The sequence below is a fragment of the Emys orbicularis genome, chromosome 1 (genome assembly GCF_028017835.1).
Source record: "Emys orbicularis isolate rEmyOrb1 chromosome 1, rEmyOrb1.hap1, whole genome shotgun sequence".
NCBI classification, from domain to species: domain Eukaryota; kingdom Metazoa; phylum Chordata; order Testudines; family Emydidae; genus Emys; species Emys orbicularis.
The window spans coordinates 336,030,209-336,052,321 of record NC_088683.1 but is presented as its reverse complement, the minus strand read 5'-3'; the positions used below and the strand labels follow the sequence as shown (position 1 = coordinate 336,052,321).

General features: G+C 42.9%; 1 protein-coding gene across 1 annotated transcript in view; it reads left to right on the top strand.

The window, feature by feature from the left end:
• DYNC2H1 (dynein cytoplasmic 2 heavy chain 1) overlaps positions 1 to 22,113 on the top strand; it is a 370,096-nt gene that overhangs the window by 297,377 nt on the left and 50,606 nt on the right. Inside the window, exons 84-85 of the mRNA XM_065405465.1 lie at positions 11,843 to 12,052; positions 20,344 to 20,433. Of these exons, the coding sequence (XP_065261537.1) occupies positions 11,843 to 12,052; positions 20,344 to 20,433 (300 nt within the window). The remainder of the gene's footprint in view (positions 1 to 11,842; positions 12,053 to 20,343; positions 20,434 to 22,113) is intronic.

The following is a 22,113-nucleotide window of genomic DNA, read 5'->3' as shown; positions in this document are numbered from 1 at the left end:
CCTTGGCGAGACAGGCTTGGGTAATATAGTCCCTCTTGGTGGCACAGCGGAAGTCCATTCCTTCTCTCCACCACTCTTTTTAGCTTGTTTTTCCTCCCTTATGGGAGGGAATGCAGCCTCCCCTCCTGGTGAGGCTCACTGTCTTGCTACTCCTAACCTACTGGCAGCAGGATTCCTTCTCTCTCTCCTTCTCCCAACAGGGGAGGGTTTTAAAAGGTCTCAGGCAGCCATTAGTTGGAATCAGCTGATCCTAATTGACCTCAGGTAACTCCCTCTCAGCTGATCCTAATTGATTCTCTGGTAACCCCTTCTCAGCTGAACTTGATTGACCTGTAGTTACTCCTCCTCAGTTGATAGGGAGGAGGGCCTTTTAACCCTCTGAGACTGTTTTCTACCCTGCCCCCCCGCCCCTTGCAGCTGTCTGTCCTGAGTTTATCACAGCAGTCTTCATCACATATCTGGTAAATTACTTTTGATTTTTGTCTGGCTAGCAGTTGAAAATCATGTTTAATGGAACACAAATAAGCACTGTTTGCCAAACAATCTAGGATTTTTTTGACACCCCAAACACTATAGAGAAGAGTTTTGTTGTATGTACTGTTTCTGTCTGTACACTCATATGTGGCACTGAGAATTTCCTTTCTCAGGTGCTTAGCTGGCTATGCTTGCTCCCATGTGCTGGATCTAACTGATGACCATATCTAGGGTCAGTAACGATTTTTCCCCCAGGGCAGATAGGCAGTGACCTTAGGGGTTTTTTGCCTTCATCTGCAGTGTGTGGATCACTTGCTGAGATTATCTGGGTATATCTCACTTAATCAATTCTATGCTATTGCATGGGCCTCGGGCACTGATGCTTCTCAGTCCCTCCTGTTCTCTGCTGTGGTACATAATAGTCTATTTTCCTATGGGCTGTAATGTTTTTATCTAAATTTGGTTGCTGAGTTTAGTGTGTGGGTGCTAGGTGGTGGTGGTGGCCTCTGATATACAGGAGGTTGGACTAGATGATCTGGTGATCTCTTCTGGCTTTAAACTCTATGGCCTGGTCTACACTAGGAGGTTATGTCGAATTTAGCAGCGTTAAATCGAATTAACCCTGCACCCGTCCACACAACGAATCTATTTAGTTCGACATAGAGGTCTCTTAAATTCGACTTCTGTACTCCTCCCCAACGAGGGGAGTAGCGCTAAATTCGACATGGCCATGTCGAATTAGGCTAGGTGTGGATGGAAATCGACGGTAATAGCTCCGGGAGCTATCCCACAGTGCACCACTCTGTTGACGCTCTGGACAGCAGTCCGAGCTCGGATGCTCTGACCAGCCACACAGGAAAAGCCCCGGGAAAATTTTAATTCCTTTTCCTGTCTGGGCAGTTTGAATCTCATTTCCTGTTTGGACAGCGTGGCGAGCTCAGCAGCACTGGCAACGATGCAGAGCTCTCCAGCAGAGATGGCCGTGCAATCGCAGAATAGAAAGAGGGCCCCAGCATGGACTGATTGGGAAGTCTTGGATCTGATCGCTGTGTGGGGCGATGAGTCTGTGCTTTCCGAGCTGCGATCGAAAAGACGGAATGCAAAGATCTACGAGAAGATCTCAAAAGCCATGACAGAGCATGGAGCCCGCTGCGACCATCGCTGCAGTTATGGCCGTTGTCAACACCTCGCACCTTATCATCCACCTTTTCCAGAGGCAGATGCTGAGAAATCGGGCGAGGAGGCTACGGCAGCGCGGTGAGGACATGAAGTCTGAGAGTGGCACAGACCTGTCACAAAGCACGGGACCCCACGCCGTGGACATCATGGTGGGAATGGGTCATGTTGATGCTGTGGAACGTCGATTCTGGGCCCGGGAAACAAGCACGGACTGGTGGGACCGCATAGTGCTGCAGGTCTGGGATGAATCACAGTGGCTGTTTCACGAGGCACTGCATTCCATCCTAGGTGGCGTTGCAAGCGCTGTCGGCTGCCTCGGCTCGGGAGCAGCCCATAAGTTCTGAGAACATGTCGTCCTTTTCTTTCTACGCCTAATCTGCGCCAGCCTCTGGGAGTGTGATGCCAGGGTAGGTCGGGAGACAGTTGCAGCTGTGGGATGGGAAAAAGGGAGTGAATTCCTCAGAAAGATAATTTTTTTGGTGAACAAAGAACATAGTCTTTCTCTGTGAACAAGACCATGCACAGCACCTATCACATGCGCACTCAGGACAAGGTCGAATTATCGGCCTTCGCATTCAGGGCCTGGGGTCTTGCAGTGCAGATCAGAGAAGCGGGGCGGGACAGCGGAATTTGGGTAGCAGGCTGACATGGTAAGCCGTAGACTTGTGGCTGCTTAAAACTTTAATAATAGCACTGGCCTCCTTTCACGGTCAAAGCAATGCTCCTAGCATTGGCCAGTTCCTGCTGCCAGCAATCCGGCAAGCATGAACTCTGCCCCTGTCCCACCCCCTCGCGGCTGTCCCCGGGAAAGATCCCTGTATGCTGCCCCTCTCCCGCCTCCACCGCGTGGCTGTAAACCGCCAGTTACAGTTCTGTAAAGTAACAGGCAAGCAGTCCCAATACTAACATTCCCCTACCTAATTCATAGCAGGTCACCATGAGCGACATCACTCTGATGAGGATTTCAGAGACCGAGAAAGAACGGATGCTTCGGGAAAGCCTGCAAAGACCAGGGCCGTATGCCGCCCTGCTCTGCAAGGCAATGATCCCGGAGTACTTGATGATCTCCTGGCGCGGAAACGTTTCCTACTACGGAGGACACAATAAGGCCGCTCTCCCAAGGAACCTCATGCAAAGGCTTTCCAATTACCTCCAGGAGAGCTTCATGGAGATGTCCCATGAGGATTTCAGCTCTATCCCCGGACATATAGACCGAATTTTACTGTAGCTGCACTGGCAAGGACTAAACAGTAGAGCGCCTAGGGCAAACCAATCATGATAAACCGGACATTGTTCGATTTTTTTGCAGTAGTTGCACTGCCAAGGACTGAAACGTTAAGCGCCTAGGGCAAACAAATCATGAAAAACTCACTGTTAATATGAATGTTCTGTTCAAAATAAATGTTTACATGTTTAAAACACGTACCGACCGATCCTTCCCCTGATTCTGGGTCAGGGTTAACGCCTGGGGACGGTTGGTAGGGGATCTCTGTGGGGGTGATGAAGAGACCCTGGCTGTCTGGGAAATCAGCGTTGTAAGCGCTGTCGACTGCCTCGTCCTCCTCATCTCCTTCCTCATCTTCCCCATCCGCTAACAACTCCGAGGAAGCGGCCGTCGACAATATCCCATCGTCAGAGTCCACGGTCAGTGGTGGGGTAGTGGTGGCGGCCGCACAGACCAGAGTTCCTGAAAACATGAGCGTCATGAACCTTGCCCGGCCATCCGACGTTGATGTTTGTAAAACGTCCCCTATGGTCCACCAGTGCTTGCAGCACCATTGAAAAGTAGCCCTTTCGGTTAATGTACTGGCTGGCCTGGTGGTCCGGTCCCAGGATAGGGATGTGAGTTCCATCTATAGCCCCACCGCAGTTTGGGAATCCCATCGCGGCGAAGCCATCTATGATGACCTGCACGTTTCCCAGGGTCACTACCTTTGACAGCAGTACCTCAACGATTGCGTTGGCTAATTGCATCACAACAACCCCCACGGTAGATTTGCCCACGCCAAAGTGGTTCGCGACTGACCGGTAGCTGTCTGGCGTTGCAAGCTTCCAGAGGGCTATGGCCACTCGCTTCTGGACACTCAGGGCTTCTCGCATCCGGGTGTCCTTGCGCTTCAGGGCAGGGGACAGCAACTCACAAAGTTCCAGGAAAGTTCCCTTCCGCATCCGAAAGTTTTGCAGCCACTGTGATTCATCCCAGACCTGCAGCACTATGCGGTCCCACCAGTCCGTGCTTGTTTCCCGGGCCCAGAATCGCCGTTCCACAGCATCAACATGACCCATTCCCACCATGATGTCCACGGCGTGGGGTCCCGTGCTTTGTGACAGGTCTGTGCCACTCTCAGACTTCATGTCCTCACCGCGCTGCCGTAGCCTCCTCGCCCGATTTCTCAGCATCTGCCTCTGGAAAAGGTGGATGATAAGGTGCGAGGTGTTGACAACGGCCATAACTGTAGCGATGGTCGCAGCGGGCTCCATGCTCGCAGTGCTGTGGCGTCCGCGCTGGCACTGACCAGAAAAGTGCGCGAACTGATTGCCCGCCAGCGCTTTCAGGGAGGGATGGCGGGAGTGACGGTTGGATGATGAGTTACCCAAAACCACCCTCAACACATTTTTTTCCCCAGAAGGCATTGTGGGCTCGACCCAGAATTCCAATGGGCAGCGGGGACTGCAGGAACTGTGGGATAGCTGCCCACAGTGCACCGCTTCCAATGTCGACGCTTGCCCCGTTAGTGTGGACTCACAAAGTCGAATTACTGTCCTTAGTGTGGATACACACGTTCGACTTTGTAATATCGATTCCACATATTCGATTTAAGTAAAATCGAACTACTCTCGTAGTGTAGACATACCCTAAGACTGTAAGCTTGCATGAAAGATTATTTGCAAGACAAAATACACCTATCATTGAATAAAATGCCAAACAAAAATATTTTCTTCTTGTGCAATACTTTAAATGCTTTAGAAATTGTAATAGTAATTGTAAATAATACAATTCCAGAGTTAAGTAAAAATTGGTAATTGCAGAGGGAGAGTGAAATTATCAAGTAATCATTATTATACAAAAAGGGGCAAAGATCTTTTCAGCTAAGATTTGAAATTACATGAAAAGTCAATGAAACAGAGTTACAGGAAAACTGCTGTGTTCCCAAGAATGAGGAAATTTTGCGGGAGACAGAGATCATTGCTAAATGAAGAGAGAGGGACCAGGGAGTGGGAAAGTGAGCAAAAAGATCCATGAGATAAAATGACCTGAAATTAAAAAAAGAATCCTACAAAAAATGGAAACATGGACAAATTGCTAAAGAGGAGTACAAATGAATAACACAAGCATGCAGGAACAAAATCAGAAAGGCTTAGGCACCAAGTGAGTTAAACCTAGCAAGGGACATAAAAGGCAGTAAGAAGTGGCTCTTTAAATTAGGGCTGTCACACGATTAAAAGGATTAATCGCTATTTATCGCTCTGTTAATAATAGAATACTATTTATATAAACATTTTTGGATGTTTTTCACATTTTCAAATATATGATTTCTATTACAACACAGAATACAAAGTGTACAGTGCTCACTTTAATTTATTATAAATATTTGCACTGTAAAAACAAAAGAGATAGTATTTTTCAATTCACTTAATAACTGCATTATAAAATAAAACAATGTAAAACTTTAGAGCCTACAGGTCCACTCAGTCCTCTTTCTTGTTCAGTCAATCGCTCAGACAAACAAGTTTGTTTACATTTGCAGGAGGTAATGCTGGCCGCCTCTTGTTTACAGTGTCACCTGAAAGTGAGAACAGGTGTTAGCATTGCACTGTTGTAGATATATACATGCCAGATATGCTAAACATTCATAACAGTGTGATTAAAACTGCAGTTAATCATGATTAATTTTTTTAATCGTGATTAATTTTTTTTAGTTAATTATGTGAGTTAACTGCAATTAATCGACAGCCCTACATTAAATACATTAGGAGTAAGAGAAAGATGGGTGAAATGGGTCCTCTACTTAGCAGGGAAAGAGGTAGAAAAGAAGACTAAGTGGAAACCTGGTAACAGTTTTCAAATATATTAGGGGTTGTTATAAAAACTTCCACTGGAGGTAGGACAAGTAGTAATGGGCTTAATCTGCAGCCAGGGCCGGCTCTAACTTTTTTTGCCCCCCAGCGCCGCGCCGGGCCGCCCAAACCCCTGGAGCACCGGGCCGCTCAACCCCCCGCCCCCCGAGCGCCGCGCCGCCCAAACCCCCGGCCCCCTCCCCCGGAGTGCCTCGCCAGGCCGCCCAAACCCCCGGAGCGCCACGCCGGGCCGCCCAAACCCCCGGAGCACCGCGCCGGGCCGCCCAACCCCCCGACCCCTGAGCGCCTCCCCGGGCCACCCAAACCCCCGGAGTGCCGCGCCGCCCAAACCCCCGCCCCCCGAGCATCGCGCCGGGCTGGCCAAACCCCCGGAGTGCCGCGCCGCCCAAACCCCCGCCCCCCGAGCATCGCGCCGGGCTGGCCAAACCCCCGGAGTGCCGCGCCGCCCAAACCCCCGCCCCCCGGAGCGCCGCGCCGCCCAAACCCCCCGCCCCCCTCCGTGCGCCTCGCCGGGCCGTCCAACCCCTCCCCCCCCCCGAGCGCCGCGCCCCTCACCGGGCTGCCCAAACCCCCGAGCGCCGCACCGGGCTGCCCAAACCCCCGGAGCGCCGTGCCGGGCCAGGCCGCCCAACCCCCCCCGGAGCGCCGGGCCGCGCCGCCAAAGACTCCGCCCGCGCCACCAAAACACCCCCTCTTCGCTGCCTGGCCAAAACAAAAAAGAACCCCTCGAGCACCGCTCCGCCGAGCAAAAAATAAAAAAAACAAAAACACCGCGAACGCCCCCTGCCACCCCAACATTGACTGCCTCTTCTAAGGTGCCACCCCAAGCACGTGCTTGGTCGGCTGGTGCCTGGAGCCAGCCGTATCTGCAGCAAGGGAGATTTAGGTTAGATATTAGCAAAACTATAATGGTAGTTCACCTCTGGAATTGGCTTCCAAGGGAGGTTGTGGAATCCCCATCATTAGAAGTTTTTGAAAACAGGTTGGACAAACGCCTGTCAGGGATGGCCTAGGTTTACTTGGTCCTGCCACAGTTCAGGAGGCTGGACTTTGATGACCTTTCGAGGTACCTTCCAACCCTACATTTCTATGTATTCTATGACTTATAATATGTCAATGTTAAGTTATGAAAACAAGAAAAAAATATAAATTGGATCTTGAAGCCAGTGCAGAGCCAGTGAAGTTATTTGGGTAGGGAAGCAATTTTATTATCCTACTTCATACATATCTGGAAAAGAATAGCTGAAGGGAGGTGATAAAGGAGTTGGAATAGTTTAGATGAAAGGATATGGAGTCTAGGTGGATGTTAGGAGTGCTAGTAATAACGTAAGATTCAGGCCTGTATTTTTTCTTGAGATAGAATTTTGGGTTTTCCCATTTATTTTTGATATTTTGATATTTATATACTTTTATATTTTATACTAAGATGTGTGAACAAAGGACAAAGACATTGTGTGTGTTGGTTTTGCCTGGCTAGATGGGTTTCTTAGTATAATGGGAACAGATAAGAACAGTTAAAGTGAGGAACAAATAAGAACAGTTAAAGTGTTACTAGACATGGTGGAAGGGTAATATATGAGCATACACTGAAAGGCTGCTTGGCTTCTCTGTCAAGCCAAGGTCAAGCAACCAGTTAGGAGGGGCAAGGAGGTGGGGGAGGGGAGGCATAAAAACACTAAAAGCTAAAGAAAAGCCTGACCTTGGCCAGTACACAACCTCATTCCTTACCCCTCCCATGGGATACAAAAGAGGTGGGATGAAGACCCCAGACTCACAACCTCCCAAAACGGAACCATTTATGGCCATAAATTGAAAGAGGTAGGACCAGGGGTGTATATATTTATGCCTGTTGGGCGGGGGGAGGGCGAATGGTACACTGGGAAACAAGGCTCTGCGGTATTAGAGCTATGGATATGCTTGCTTGAAACTAATCCCAATAAACATCTCATTGCCTGCATTGGGCTTCTGATCTTCTGCTTTCTGTCTGCGTGACAAGAACCAGGGGAGAGGGTGATGGGAAAGCCCTCTAACTGTGGAGATTTCTGCAAAGGCGAAATAGAGGCAATGTTGCAGGTATCAAAGATGGACAGAAAGATTGATGAAAGATTTCAAAATTATGCTCAGTTGGATATGAGACACACAAAAATGGTATTTGAGGTTAAAGGTACAAATATACCCTAATTTTGGATTAGAAAGAGCACATTTCACTTCAGCAGTTCTTTACAAGTTGCTCCACTTGCCCACTTCACTCTCATGTCTAATTTTCACATGCATTTCTGACTCCTCCCCATGTGAGTAGTATTAAAGAACACAAAATTCAAAAGGAAAAACAGGTTGCTCACACTATTTTCTTTTGGTGAGCTGTTTAGTTCTCAGACATGGCTGCTGTAAATTCACTAGTGATGCAGTAGAATAGGGACAGAATAGATGTGATAACAAGTTGGTTTTGAGATTCCTGGGGAATCCCAGAGCCCAGGAGACGAATGATGTGGGGAAAAGGGGAATCTTTTGGCAGGAAATAGTAGAAGATTGTTATGATAGACACACCCTTTGTAGAGTGTGATAGACACACATGCTTTGAATTGGGTAATGTCTAGGAACTTAGGGTAGGTCTACACTTACCCGGTAGTTCGGCGGCGAGCGATCGAACTTCTGGGTTCGACTTATCGCGTCTTGTCTGGACGCGATAAGTCGAACCCGGAAGTGCTCGCCGTCGACTGCGGTACTCCTGCTCGGCGAGAGGAGTACCGCGGAGTCGACGGGGGAGCCTGCCTGCCGCGTGTGGACCGAGGTAAGTTTGAACTAAGGTACTTCGAACTTCAGCTACGTTATTCACGTAGCTGAAGTTGCGTACCTTAGTTCGAATTGGGGGGTTAGTGTAGACCTGCCCTTAGAGAACTTACTTTTAGGAAGTGCTTGATAAGATAGGATCCTATATGGGAAGGAAGCAATAGAGCCTGAATGTAACACTGCCTTGGCTGTCTCTCTTCTTATGCTTGAATATTGAATAAAGACAAAGAACTATGTTAAGCCAGAGAGTCCAGAAGCATTTATTCATCATGCACAATCTTGGATCATGAACATTCATATAAGTCTAGATTTATAGATTCAGTAGGTTGGGCTGCACAAATTAAAGTTAAAAAGTAAACTACAATATGCATTGGGTAATAATCTGCATGTACAATAATATTTACAAACTGGTAATATCCCTCAAGTTAATAAGTCAAGCGATGAATACATTTGAATTGTGAATAGCTCTAAAATAAACTGAAAACAAACGTGTGAAATAAAGATGAGTGGGTATTTGAAAACATGAATACCTCTAAGAGTTTTCACCCATTTTACATTTAAATTGTGAAAAACTAATACCAGAATATTAGCTCTCCTTCTGTGTTTCATAGGGAAGGTCAGTGTGAAATAAAGTTTAGTTTGCGTACTTTTTCATCTTCTAGGAGAGAGATAAGTACTTGGAAATGTAACTTAGTTTGTGCCTCGTTCCATAAAACACAGCACAACAAATATTTCAGCATAATGTAGTAGGTAGATTGTATGCATCATAGCACAGGATAAACTATAAAACTGAAACTGTTTAAGATAAAAAATAAAATATTATTATTATTCATTAGAGTTGTAATTATAGCAAGATTGATATATCTTCTGAAATCAAGCAGTCAATATACTGGAAAGGAAAACCACTTTTTCATATGGTATATAAGTGATCTTGAGAACTCAATAAACCTAATTGTATTTCCTTATTTTAGTGCCCAAGCACAGTGAAAATCAGAATATGTCCTCTAGAGCTATCACACACTATACCAGCTAGTTAAATGTCTGATCTTATTCCATGCCTACATATTGAATGATAAATTCTGATTGATATACAGTAATGGTTTAAGTAGAGTCTTTTATTCTTGCTGGTTCCATTTTCTATTTCATTATCTATTAGTAATATGATTGCACTGCATCATTTTTAAACAATCAAGATCTTTAGAAAATTATGTCAGAAGTAATTGTCTGTTAATGACTTTACTTAAGAGTGATTTGCAGAGTTGTGAAAAGTTAAGAATATTCATTATTGAAGAGGAAGAGGTAATTAGTTGCTTTAAAACTACAGCATTAAAACCTTGTTTTAGTAAAATCTGTATTACAGATTTACACAGTGTAGTTCTCTTACTGTAGCCTATTTGAATTTCAATTTTCTCACTTTCCTCACAGAAGCGGAATTTTCTGACTCTGATAATTCAAGGCCAAACATGATCTTTAGAGATAGACCTACATCAAAATCCCAATTGCAAATACCAGAGAATTTTGAGGATACTCAAATTCTGAAAACAGACCTGAACTTTGCAAGTGGCTTCTATAGTTAAAATAATCCAAACCCAAAAACTCAGATCCAAGCATCCCCCAACTTATGTTCTATTTAATACCATGATCATCTTGAACACATCTTCAAGGCTGAGAATCAGTACCTATCAGCCCAGCCTGTACCCTTTCTTTCCCCAACATACAGTTAAATACTGTTAAGTATATTTACAGCACTGTACTAAGAAATAGACTGGCAATATTTAATAGCAATACCTCTATTTTTTTTTACCTGTTATCCTTATAAATACACTTTCATATATGTTCCCCCGGTCTTATTTTATCCCTCCTAGTTTTAATTCCTTTGTTGCTTGATTAATACCCTCCCCAAGAAGCTTTTCTTATAATGGAGGGACAGTTGATACCAGTACCACTTCTTAGTCATGTGAAAGGGGTTTCTGCTTCACAAGGCATGACTGAAAGTTCCACTTTCATAAGATGTAAGAGTTCTGGGCCTAATCCTCAGCTTGTGTAAATCAGCCTAGTTTAATTAACATCACTTTAGCTAATAGACTCAAGGAGCTCAATCTATTTAGTTTAACAAAGAGAGGGTAACAAAGAGAAGGGGTGCCTCGATTACAGTATATCAGTATCTACATGGGGGAAAATATTTAATAATAGGATTTTCAGTTTAGCAGAGAAAGGTATAACATGAGTTTCTTCTGGCAGTGTCATTTGCCTCTGAGCTGCTTTCAGTTGAAAATGAAAATCAGAGGGAGAGGGGCAGAAGAGAGGGAGAAGCGAGCATGGACAGGGAAGGTGAAAAGAAAGAATAAGAACAATGAAAACAGTATTTTCGTTATTATTTAGTAGAAAGTTTAATGTCCTAATGGGGAGGAAATTGGTTGTCTGGCAGAAAAAATGCTATAAACAATTTAGAAAAATAAAGCTTCATATACAGTCATTGTATATATATAATAACTATATTAAATAAAAGACAGTGCTTCAGTGAGAGGCACATATGGGCCAGTGAGCACTAGAAATTGTTTTACTGGAACCAGGACTAACTACTGCACTAGTGACTTTGAATTCTATAAAAGAAGTGACCATATGCCTGAAATTGCAAGTTTTATTTGATTTAAATGGCAGCTGTCTAAAATAATGTATTAAAAAAAACTGATATTTTATCTTTTCTTACTGGAAAGCGAGGATCTGCACAATGATCTTTACTTAACAGAACAGTCTCACTACTTATATAATTAATTTTTAAACACGGAGTCCATATTCCATTCCTAATTAGTGCTTCCACTTTAACATAGTCATAAAGAATCTCCATAGTAAAACTTTTCATTGTATTATAAAAAATAAAGATACAATGACAGAGAAAAATACTGAAGAGAAAAATATTAATAGGATTAATACACAATGGAATATATGTCCTGTACATCCTGTCTCACATTAAAAAGACACAAAAGTCCAGTGGATAGGACCTTGGACTTACAGTCAGGAGACTTAAGTTGTATGCCTGCCTTGGCCACTGACCTGCTGTAACTTTAGGCAAGTTATTTTATGCTTCTGTTTCTCTTTCCACTTTTTGTCTTCCTTGTCTGTTTAGATTGTAAGCTCTTCAGTGCAGGGACTGTTCTTATTATTGTGTTTGTGCAACACCTAGCACAATGCTACTATGGACTTCTATATACTACAAATAGTAAATGATCATGAATGAGAGTATAAAGAAAACAATATGTAGTATAATAATATAGTTGTCACTGAGTTATTAATTAAGCATTCTACATTCTTCTTTTAGAACTCCAACCTGATTCATCAGAAGGTGACTCCTCCTACTGAGCAACAAGGATCCCCAATCTTATCATTCATTATTCTTGAACAATTCAATGCCATTCTCCTAGTGCAAAGTGTCCATCAGTCACTTGCAGCTCTCAGTAAAGTCATCAGAGGCACCTCACTATTGAGTTCTGAAGTACAAAGTCTAGCGAGTGCTTTATTAAACCAGAAGGTAAGCTAATATTTGAAAAAAGAAATTATACATTTAACTAACCATTAATAATCCTTAATCTGTAACTATGACATTGAACAAAAGTCGGCTAAATTCAGACACGTATATACATTTCACCTTTTGTTTGGTTTGTTTGTTTAAAATTGTCACAAGATTAGATCAGATGCTTCAGGGGATTCCTAATCAAATAGGGAACCCTACGCCATCATGTGTCAGCAATGCCCCTCTGCTATGTACATCGGCCAAACTGGACAATCCCTATGTAAAAGGATAAATGGACACAAGTCAGATATTAGGAATGGCAATATACAAAAACCTGTAGGAGAACACTTCAACCTCCCCGGACACACAATAGCAGATTTAAAGGTAGCCATCCTGCAGCAAAAAAACTTCAGGACCAGACTCCAAAGAGAAACTGCTGAACTTCAGTTCATTTGCAAATTTGACACCATCAGCTCAGGATTAAACAAAGACTGTGAATGGCTAGCCAACTACAAAAGCAGTTTCTCCTCCCTTGGTGTTCACACCTCAACTGCTAGAAGAGGGCCTCATCCTCCCTGATTGAACTAACCTCGTTATATCTAGACTGATTCTTGCCTGCATATTTATACCTGCCTCTGGAAATTTCCACCACATGCGTCTGGCGAAGTGGGTATTCACCAGGGCCGGCTCCAGGCACCAGCCGAGCAAGCTGGTGCTTGGGGCAGCAGCTTGTAGGAGGCGGCATTCCACCCAATCCTAGGGTGGCATGGCCGCTTTTTTGTTGTTGTTGTTGTTCCGCTCTGGCTGCCCTGTAGAGGGCAGCGGCGTGGAGGACGGGAGCGCCCTGCAGCAAGCCCGGCAGGGCAGCCCCTGTCCTTCCCTCCCATCCGACCGGAGCCCTCCTGGCAGGGGGCATGGCGGGAGGGGCCGCGTGGCAGCGCCCCGCTGAAGCCCTGGCCGCCCCCCTTCTCTCTCTCCCCCCGCTAGCCAGGGCACATCTGCAGGGCAGGGAGTTTTTTTTTTTTTGCTTTGCTGTTCTGGCCGCCGCGGTTTTTGTTTGTTTCTTTGTTTGTTTTTTTTGCTTGGGGCGGCCAGAAAGCCAGAGCCGGCCCTGGTATTCACCCATGAAAGCTTATGCTCCAATAAGTCTGTTAGTTTATAAGGTGCCACAGGAGTCTTTGTCGCTTTTCACCTTACGGTAACTTATAGTTCAATACTGATTCAGAGTTTTAGCACCAAATGTTGTTACCATCTAAAGGCTGTTAGTGACCTTTGTGCTAAACTGTCGATCTGTTGCTTAGTGGTTAGCTGTCTGTCTTACAAACAACTGCTATGTTAATTGGTTTTCTTAAGTAGTAGGATAAGGAGAGGGTCCAAGAATTAAAACAGAGCTTCTTTCTTATACCTAGAAGTTTAAAGACATTGGCAGTGCAGCCATCATGCCCAGAAAAACTGCTGCTCGTCCTGTTGTACATTTTATGTGGATAAACAAATTCTACCTTTAATGCTATCATTCTGGCACCTTTGATGAGTACTCAAGACCTGAGAGGTGCTGAGTATGCACAATACTTTATTGACATTAGTATAAATAGTAAAACAAAACCCCCAAACCACTCAACTATCCTGAAATATGCAAATATTACTATTTTAAGGAAAACTTAACTATGGCTTTTCAGAATGAAAACTAAAAAAAATATTGGCTTTAAGAATCAGTGGGGGCTTCTGAGCATATTATGCACATTAGCTGAACTTTCTCTATGAAGGATATACAAAGCTGGTAGAATTAATGATCCTGGAATAGCATTTCCAACTCAAATCCCATAAAATCTCGCAAGCTAAATCATTCATGTTATCCCTTAAAATTATATGAATAGTTTCCCACCTCTCCACCCCCGTCAACGTGCCTCAGTGGGTCACAGCTGAGGATGCCACCTGCAAGTCAAACTGCTGAGAGATAGGACAGACTCACCCCAGGCTGGTGGTTATTCTATGATTAGATGTACTAAGCCAGTAACAAAAGTAAACTTCTGTCTCATCGCACTGGTTAACAAGAAGTCAAAAATGCAGTCTCCTTAGGCATTCCAGTAGGTATTTCACCATATAGACACTAGACTTTATGATGAGTGGTTATTGAAAATGAATTTAATCAAACAAAGGGTTCTTCTGATCTCAAGAGATCAGCCACATAGCCAGGTCAATATATAACTTAGATCTTATTCAACAATCACGCTGCTGCCAATCTTTTAGTAACTAAAATCTAAAAGTTTATAAGAGAAAAGAAGACAGTTAAAATGGTTAATAGGTCATATACATACAATAATTGCAAAGTTCTTATCTCAGGTTTGTAGCAGTGATGTTACAGACTGTTGGCTTCTAAAGTCTCTGGTAACTTCCAAAAGCTTGGAAGGTCCTCAGTTCATAGATTTGAATGCTCCTTTTAGTTGTAAGTCCATAGTCTAGAGAATCTGAGCAGAAAAGAAGCAACATGGAGATGATTCAAGGGTCTTTTATATCCTCTGCCATGTGGATGGAATTTTACTGTCCCAAACAAAGCTCACGGTCAATTTGTGGAAAGTCACAGGCACAAGATGGAGTGCACAGTCACATGAGCAAGTCACATGCCCTTACATGGCTTGCTGACTCCCAGAGGCAGCCATTGGCCACTTGCAGGCCAAGATGTCTGCAGGAAGAGCCATCTTGAGCGGAATGAGTTTCTATGGACCATTGTCAGAGTCAATTGCCTTTCATGGGCCATCAATACAAAGCTGTCTGGCTTCACTGTAGATTTTACATGGTGAGTGTTACCCTAGAAACAAACACATTTGGGAGACAGATCTATAGCCAATATTCATAACTTCAGCTACAGTGATGATACATGGATTTAAACAGGATAATTTTATTTAGAAAATCATATATCTTCTGTTGACACCTTACATGATATACTTTGTACAAATTTTGTTGCAGTTGTCTAACAGTGACAATATTAATGATTTAGATGGTCATATTTCAGTCATACAGCATCGCACCCCTTTTAGTGAAACTTGCATTTACAAATGAAACATATTGGAAATAATTTTGATAATAGGATATCCTAGAAAATATGTTTTAGTATAAAATGCTGCCTCTTTTCTCTATTTTTTTGCTGTTTCACAGTGGTAAACACAACAGTTCTTTCTATATATCGGCACCCTTTCCCAGATTAGTGCAACTCAAACCAAATAAGGCTTGCATTGCTGTCCATAAGCAGTAAGATGAATGTATTAACACATCATATATTTTTAAAATATTTTTTTAATCTAGAGCAATTTCTAATGCTCAGTACAAACTTCAGCCAACTTTGTCAGGCATTTTGCATTACAATGTACAGTCCATTAATATTCAAAATATTTAGAATTACTGCTTGGTGAAATGAATTCCTGTACACTGGGGGAGTCTGCGCCCTACTCCAACAAAAGGCAATGCATACTTTGTATAAGTTGAACATTACCCCCTTTCTGAGATTTGGTTTTATGATCAGAAGTATTAAACAGAACATAAACTCTATTCCAGGCTTAAATGCCTTAGGACCCATCTGTTCAGGACCCAAACCCCCAAGACTACTTTGGCTCATAGCCTGCTGTATCTGTCTCCCCAAATGCACATATTAGAATATCACTACCTCAGTGCCAATTGAAAATGGATTATCAGACCATGGGACATAATTTAGTCTTTGTCTTTTCCACAAGACATTTTGGGAACTTTATGGTCGTAATGGTTACTTTTTGTCTTCTTTTGGAGGTTCTGTGCTCCCAACAGTCTTCATCAACACAAATAGGATGGATTTGGGCTAGGATTTGGGCTAGGTTGGATGGCTTATTTAGATCAACTGACAGTTCACTTTTCTCAATGTTTTGAAGCTGTTTGGTTTGTTTGTGAATTAAGGGAAGTCATTACAAGATAAACTTAAACCAATTTTAATTTAAACCAATTCCCACACAGGGTTTGCACTGATTTAACTACATTGATTTAGAAACTAGCTGTCAAGGTGTCACCCCCACTCTGAACTTTAGGGTACAGATGTGGGGACCTGCATGAGATAACCCCTAAGCTTATTTACCAGCTTAGATCTAGTAGCTGCCACCACCAAATAGTTTAAACAAACGTTTATGGGAGAGTCATTTGGAAATGCTGTCTTCCCCCCAAATATTTCCCCAGCTTTATCCCCCTTTTCCTGGCAGGATTGAGACTGATTCACCTCCCACCAATTCCTGGTGAGCCCAGATCCAAAAAACCCTTGGATCTTAAAACCAGGAAAAATCAATCAGGTTCTTAAAAGAAGACTTTTAATTAAAGAAAAAGGATGAAAGGAATACCGCTGTGAGATTAGCATGCAAGCTACTCTCACAGACAACAGATTCAAAACACAGAGGATGTCCCTCTGGGCAAAACCTTAGTACACAAAGAAACACAATTTGATTCTCCCTCTATGCAAAAAGAAGTCTCAAAAGAAAATAAACATAATCTAATACATTCCTTCTCTAAACACTTACTAATTTTAAGAAATGTTAGATGGCTGATTCCTGGATCCTTCGCTCCGGCACAAACTTTTCTGAACAGACAAAAGACTGATTTCCCTCCTCCCTCTTTGAAAACATCTTGTCCCCCCATTGGTTCCTCTGGTCAGGTGTCAGCTAGGCTATGTGAACTTCTTAACCCTTTACAGGTAAAAGAGGAATTAACCCTTAACTATCTGTTTATGACACTGGTATAGTTAAATAGGTTCAATTTCTATACATAGACATCCCAAATTACTTTTTTTTCCTCATTTTTTTTTGTGATATGTAGTATCTTGTTTTGTAAAGAGAACTGTAAAGTATAGGTGCTTAGTACATGTGCCAAAACAGATAGAGAAGAATTTTCACTCCATAAGGTTTTTAAAATGACTCTTGAAACCTGTGCATATTATTATGCTCTACTGTAACAGCTGCATAAGACCTGTTATCTGTTGGATAAATAGTGAGCATTTACAAATAGTCAACATACCATACTAACACAGGAAAGTTACATTGGTCCCACATTCAGAATTGTAGGTATCTGACATTTAGATTTTGCCACTTTTATTTGCAAGCAGCTTGGTTTTAAAAACAGCATAAAATCAGGACAGTAATAAAGAACATAGTGTAGAAAAAATTGTAAGGAAAACCAGAAACAGTTGGTTGCCCTAACTTAAGTACTGAGCTGACTAGCTGTTGATGTTTCTGTACTGGCTTAGCTACCTACCTGAGACCCTTTCCTCACCTTTATGTTCAGTTGTGTAATTAAAGGGTATATATCTTTTAAAACTCATGAAGATTGGGTATGGGGATGTGATAGGGTGTGCTTCCCACACTGGCCCTGCAAGAGCTGACTTGGGCCAGGTGGGCCCAATCAGCTAATTAAGCTGAAAATGGCAGAGCTTTAGGTTGGAGGCAGCTAATTAGAGAGAGGCTCACCTGTGAGGGACAGACAGGGCTTCTACAAAACATAGGAAATTGGAAACAGAAGGGGCTTCAGGGAAGGAGTCTGCAGTCACTCCCTGGGAAAAAGGAGCTGTGTTTTGGAGGCTGCAGAGATGCCTAAAGTTACTCCCTGGGAGGAGGGAGTGAGCAGATTCACCAGAGGAGTGGGGAAGGCCAGGAGGTATGGAAGCAGCTCAAGGAAAGGCAGCAAGTTGCAAGGAATGGACCTTAGCTGTTGTGTAGAGGGTCGCTACCCCGGAGTAGAGGGTAGGTCCAGGTTCCCCTGCTAGCCACTGTGGGAGTGGTACTGTAAGACAGTGAAGCAGAAGACTGCCTGAGAGACTGCTGGAGAGCAGGAACCTTGATACACTCCCCCAGGATGGAAAACTACAATAGTGACCTGGCCGGAGGGCTGAGTCACAAATAGGAAAGCTGCAGCTCCTGATAGCGAGAGAGGGACTGCAGGGGAGAAACTGATGGGACATAATCCCGGGATGGGATGATGGCCTGACTGAGCTAATCCCCAGAATCACCAGAAGGTGGCCTATCCAGTGGTAAGTAGAGCAACCCGTCATGGGGGGGGGGAAAGCAGGTTGTACATAGTTATGACGTGATGAAATCAAAGAATATGAAACCAGAAAGAACTACAAAGATTCATCATACCACAAAAAACTATGAGGCAAATAAAGATGTCAAGAAAAGAATTGAGCTGCATTGAAACTAAGGATGGCAGACTGTGCTATGAAAACATCACCGTTCTGGAAATGTGGATGGAATACATGAAGGAACTTTTTGATGATTTTGAAAAATTAGAAGATACAGACTTGAAAAGAGAAGAAGAAAAAGCAACACATATTAAAATATGCTGTCAATTCTGTTCTTAATTAGGTCATATTCCAGATTTACCAACACATTTCTTCTGTGGTGGGGACCAAGTCTTGTGTATGCATTTTTCCCTATTCTGCTCATCCCACAGGTGATCCTCAAGTTGAAGCAGTACCAGGCCAGAAGAGTGGGTGAACTTCAGGTTCTCATGGCAAGAACGCCATAAGCCAGGAGTGGCCAAAATGTGGCTTGCGAACCACATTTGGCTCTTTTACAGTTAAAGTGCGGCTTGCAGAGTCCCCAGTGACTCCCCATTCTCCACCTACCAGACTGGGGGAGGGGATCTTGGGGCTTCTGCCCTGCAGCGGGATGGTGGGGCTAAACCAGAGTGGTATCAGTTATTCATTTGACCCAGACAATATACTTACCATGTTTTATTCCCATAATCACACTCGCATAAGGATGGACAATGACTACATACTTTGTATGAAATGTAAGCATTAACCTTTCATCTGGACAGGACTACGCCTTTCAGGCTTTCTCCCTGGCTATTTATTTTTTTATGCTGATAGAACGAGAGGTCAAGCAGTTACCGCACAGACAATTTCTGGATGGATTAATTCCTGTATTACCATGGCAAACACCCCTCTGCCACAGACATTATTGGTTCGGTCAATGAGCACTCATGCTACGTTGGTGGCTTTTCTAAAGGATGTTTGAATACTGGATGTTTGTAGTGCTGCCACTTGGTCCTCTGTGCCTTCACTCATCATTATATCATCACAACTGCTTCAAAGATTGATTCAAATTTTGGGAAGGCCATGTTAAAGTAGACACTGAGCCCCACCACGTAACGGTACTGCTTGTGAGTCACCTGAGTGGAACAAACTTGTGCAACCACTTGAAGAAGAAATAAGACAGATAAGTAACCCTTTCAACTGTTGTTCTTAGAGATGCTGTAGCATACAGGTATTTCATGACCCATCCTCCATCCCCTCTGGATCCCGTTCTGCTATGTTTCGATGTGAAGGATCTGAGGCCAGGTTAGGGCATTGCCACCTTTATATAATCTTGGCAGGGACCACAGCAATGTGCAGGGCACATATGCTGCCCCAACTGGTTCTGCTGCAGAAAACTCTCTGGCTCTGGCATGCTAGACACATACACCCCTGAGTGGAATACATGCGTGCAATCACATCTCGAAGAACAACAGTTACAATACGTGCAAGTAACCATTTTTTATAACTCTCTTTCAGAAGTCATGCTTTTTAAACATAAGGAAAAGAGTCCACAGAGTTAATGTTTTTTTCTTTATTTGCTTTGTCTTGTTTTTGTTTGTTGGTCTATTTAAATGTTACCAAAGTCTCTAGACCCAAAGTTTTTCTATTATTTGTATTAAGATGAAGTGTATTCAGTGAAAGTTAGCACTGTTTAGTTCACTTTGAATGTCATCCTTTCTTATATGCTTTAATGGCCAGACTTTCAAATGTCGTCAGCATGCAGTAGCTGCTGCTGTTCTCAATGAGAGCTGTTGGATGCTGAGCTCTTTTGAAAATCTGGCCCTTAATCTTCAAGGGCATGATCCTTCAAGGTGCTCAGCACCTCCTGTGTGATGCCAAGTGCCCTCAACTCCCATTTAATTAAGGGGGAGCACCTTGCAGAATCAGGACCCACAGCACTCTACAGGCATTGGTTAATACTAACCTCACAACCTGTTAATGATTTTTGTCCTGACTGTAAAGCTAATGCTAGTGTTAGGTCACATTTATCTGTTAAACAGAGGCTCTGTATGGCCTCTATCACCATTGTGTCTGTGCACTACGTAAGGAGTTTGCATTAGAGCTGGGAATTCATGGTTGTATGCTCAGATCGTGACACTCGCTCTCTTTTTAAACTACATTCAGTCTCCAGCTCATTAAATGTAATATGAATAGTTGCATTAAAACAGTAGTAATACCTGTAGTTTTGAATTGTACTGCATAGCCAATTAATCTATTTTTATTTCAGTGTCCCCTCACATGGCAGAGTAAGTGGGAAGGTCCAGAAGATCCTTTACAATATCTCAGAGGGCTTGTAGCTCGAGCACTTGCTATCCAGGTAAAGTAGAAGACACGGTTAACTTCAGAACATTACTATTTTTTATACCACAATATACTGTGTACTTCTCTATAGTAGGGCTTTCCAAGCTGCTGTCTGAGAGAGATTTAGAACTTGTGTGTAAATAATTAAATGTTAAAAACCATAAACATGGAGGTACAACATAAGGACCTCAAATTTTTGTCCCAGTAAACCCTGTCAGAGTGCAGTAACATTGCTGTTCACTTTTACAGCAGTTTTAACTTGCCCTAAATTTCAATCAAAGTTTTAACTCAGGATCTGTGGAGAAGGAAGGAAGATCTTTGTTTTTCTTACTGTCTTTGTAGAACTCCTGTTATTTTTCTAAATGACATGCTCTCTGAAATAAAACTGAACCTTTATATGTAGAAAGGATGGTCCCTTATGAGACTTCATTATAGTTGCCAGTGAAACTAGAGTATGGTTTGATATGCAGTTTTACCAAATTCTTCAAAAATAGTCAACTTTTATGTTTGGAGGTGGCATTCCTATGTTAGAATGCAAATTATAATTCTTTCACAAGCTTAGAACTAGGTGAATGAGCTGGGGGAAAGGAGTCTGGGACAGGAGGATAAAAAAAATAAAATTAGACAATCATATCAAAGCATGAAATAGATTTCACAACCCAAGAATCTTTTTTTTAAAATGCAGTGAGTTTCTGAAGACATGCTGTTTTATTCAGTGGAATAGGGTGGATGATTACATCTGTTTATCCTAGGGTGTGCTCCTAAATGTATTATTTAGTTGCAAATTTGTCTTTCATTTCTGTGCTACTTGCTCTGAAAGAAACAGCAAGGAAAAAATATAATTGGACAATAAATGCTGTTCTTCAGTCTGTTGAATTAATGCGTGTTATGAGATGACTTTAGAGAATTTGTTTTCTAAAGGACTGTACCATATGGTCTAGCATGTATTTGAAATGGCACATGGCTGTAGAGAAGTGCCTTCAGACTGAAATGCTAACATGAATTACTCCACTTTCATGTCTCATGCGAAAAGCAGATATGGCTGTTGTCTATTCAGGTAGCAGATGACTGAGATATCATTTATTTAGAAGGAGCAGTGTAAAAATTAGATTCAAATGTGTAAGTCTAAGAAAACAGAAATATATGTGTGTATACACAGGTATGTATGTTTATGTATATTTATGTGTATATATGGAGAAAAGCATCTTCCCACTGTCAGTAATTATTGCCTGTCTTGTTTTGTGGTTTAGAGATATTGTATAAATCTCTGGCAGAATGTTTACTATTACTCATACTCCATAAGTTTTTTTTTTATAAATTATTCTTGTTGTCTAGATGGTTGGTATGTTTAGGCATTGTTGCTTTTGTTCAAATACTTCATAAGGCTAGGTAGGGCATTAACAATATTGTTCATATTTAGAGCCCCATGCTTTTTTCAAGTATGAAGTAACATGAAATAAAACTAAAAACAAAAGAAAAAGAAAAGCAATGAATAAAATTTAATAAAATGCACCCATCCCGCAACCGCAGCTCCTGTCCTGCAGGGCTGGCCCTGGCTTCTTGCTCCAGGCATTGTGACCTGGCACATGGTGTCACAGCACTGCTCAAGTTTGGCCTTGCCTCTCCTCCTAGGGTTACCACACGTCCGTATTTTCCCGGACATGTCCGGCTTTTTAGTTCTTAAATCGCCGTCCGG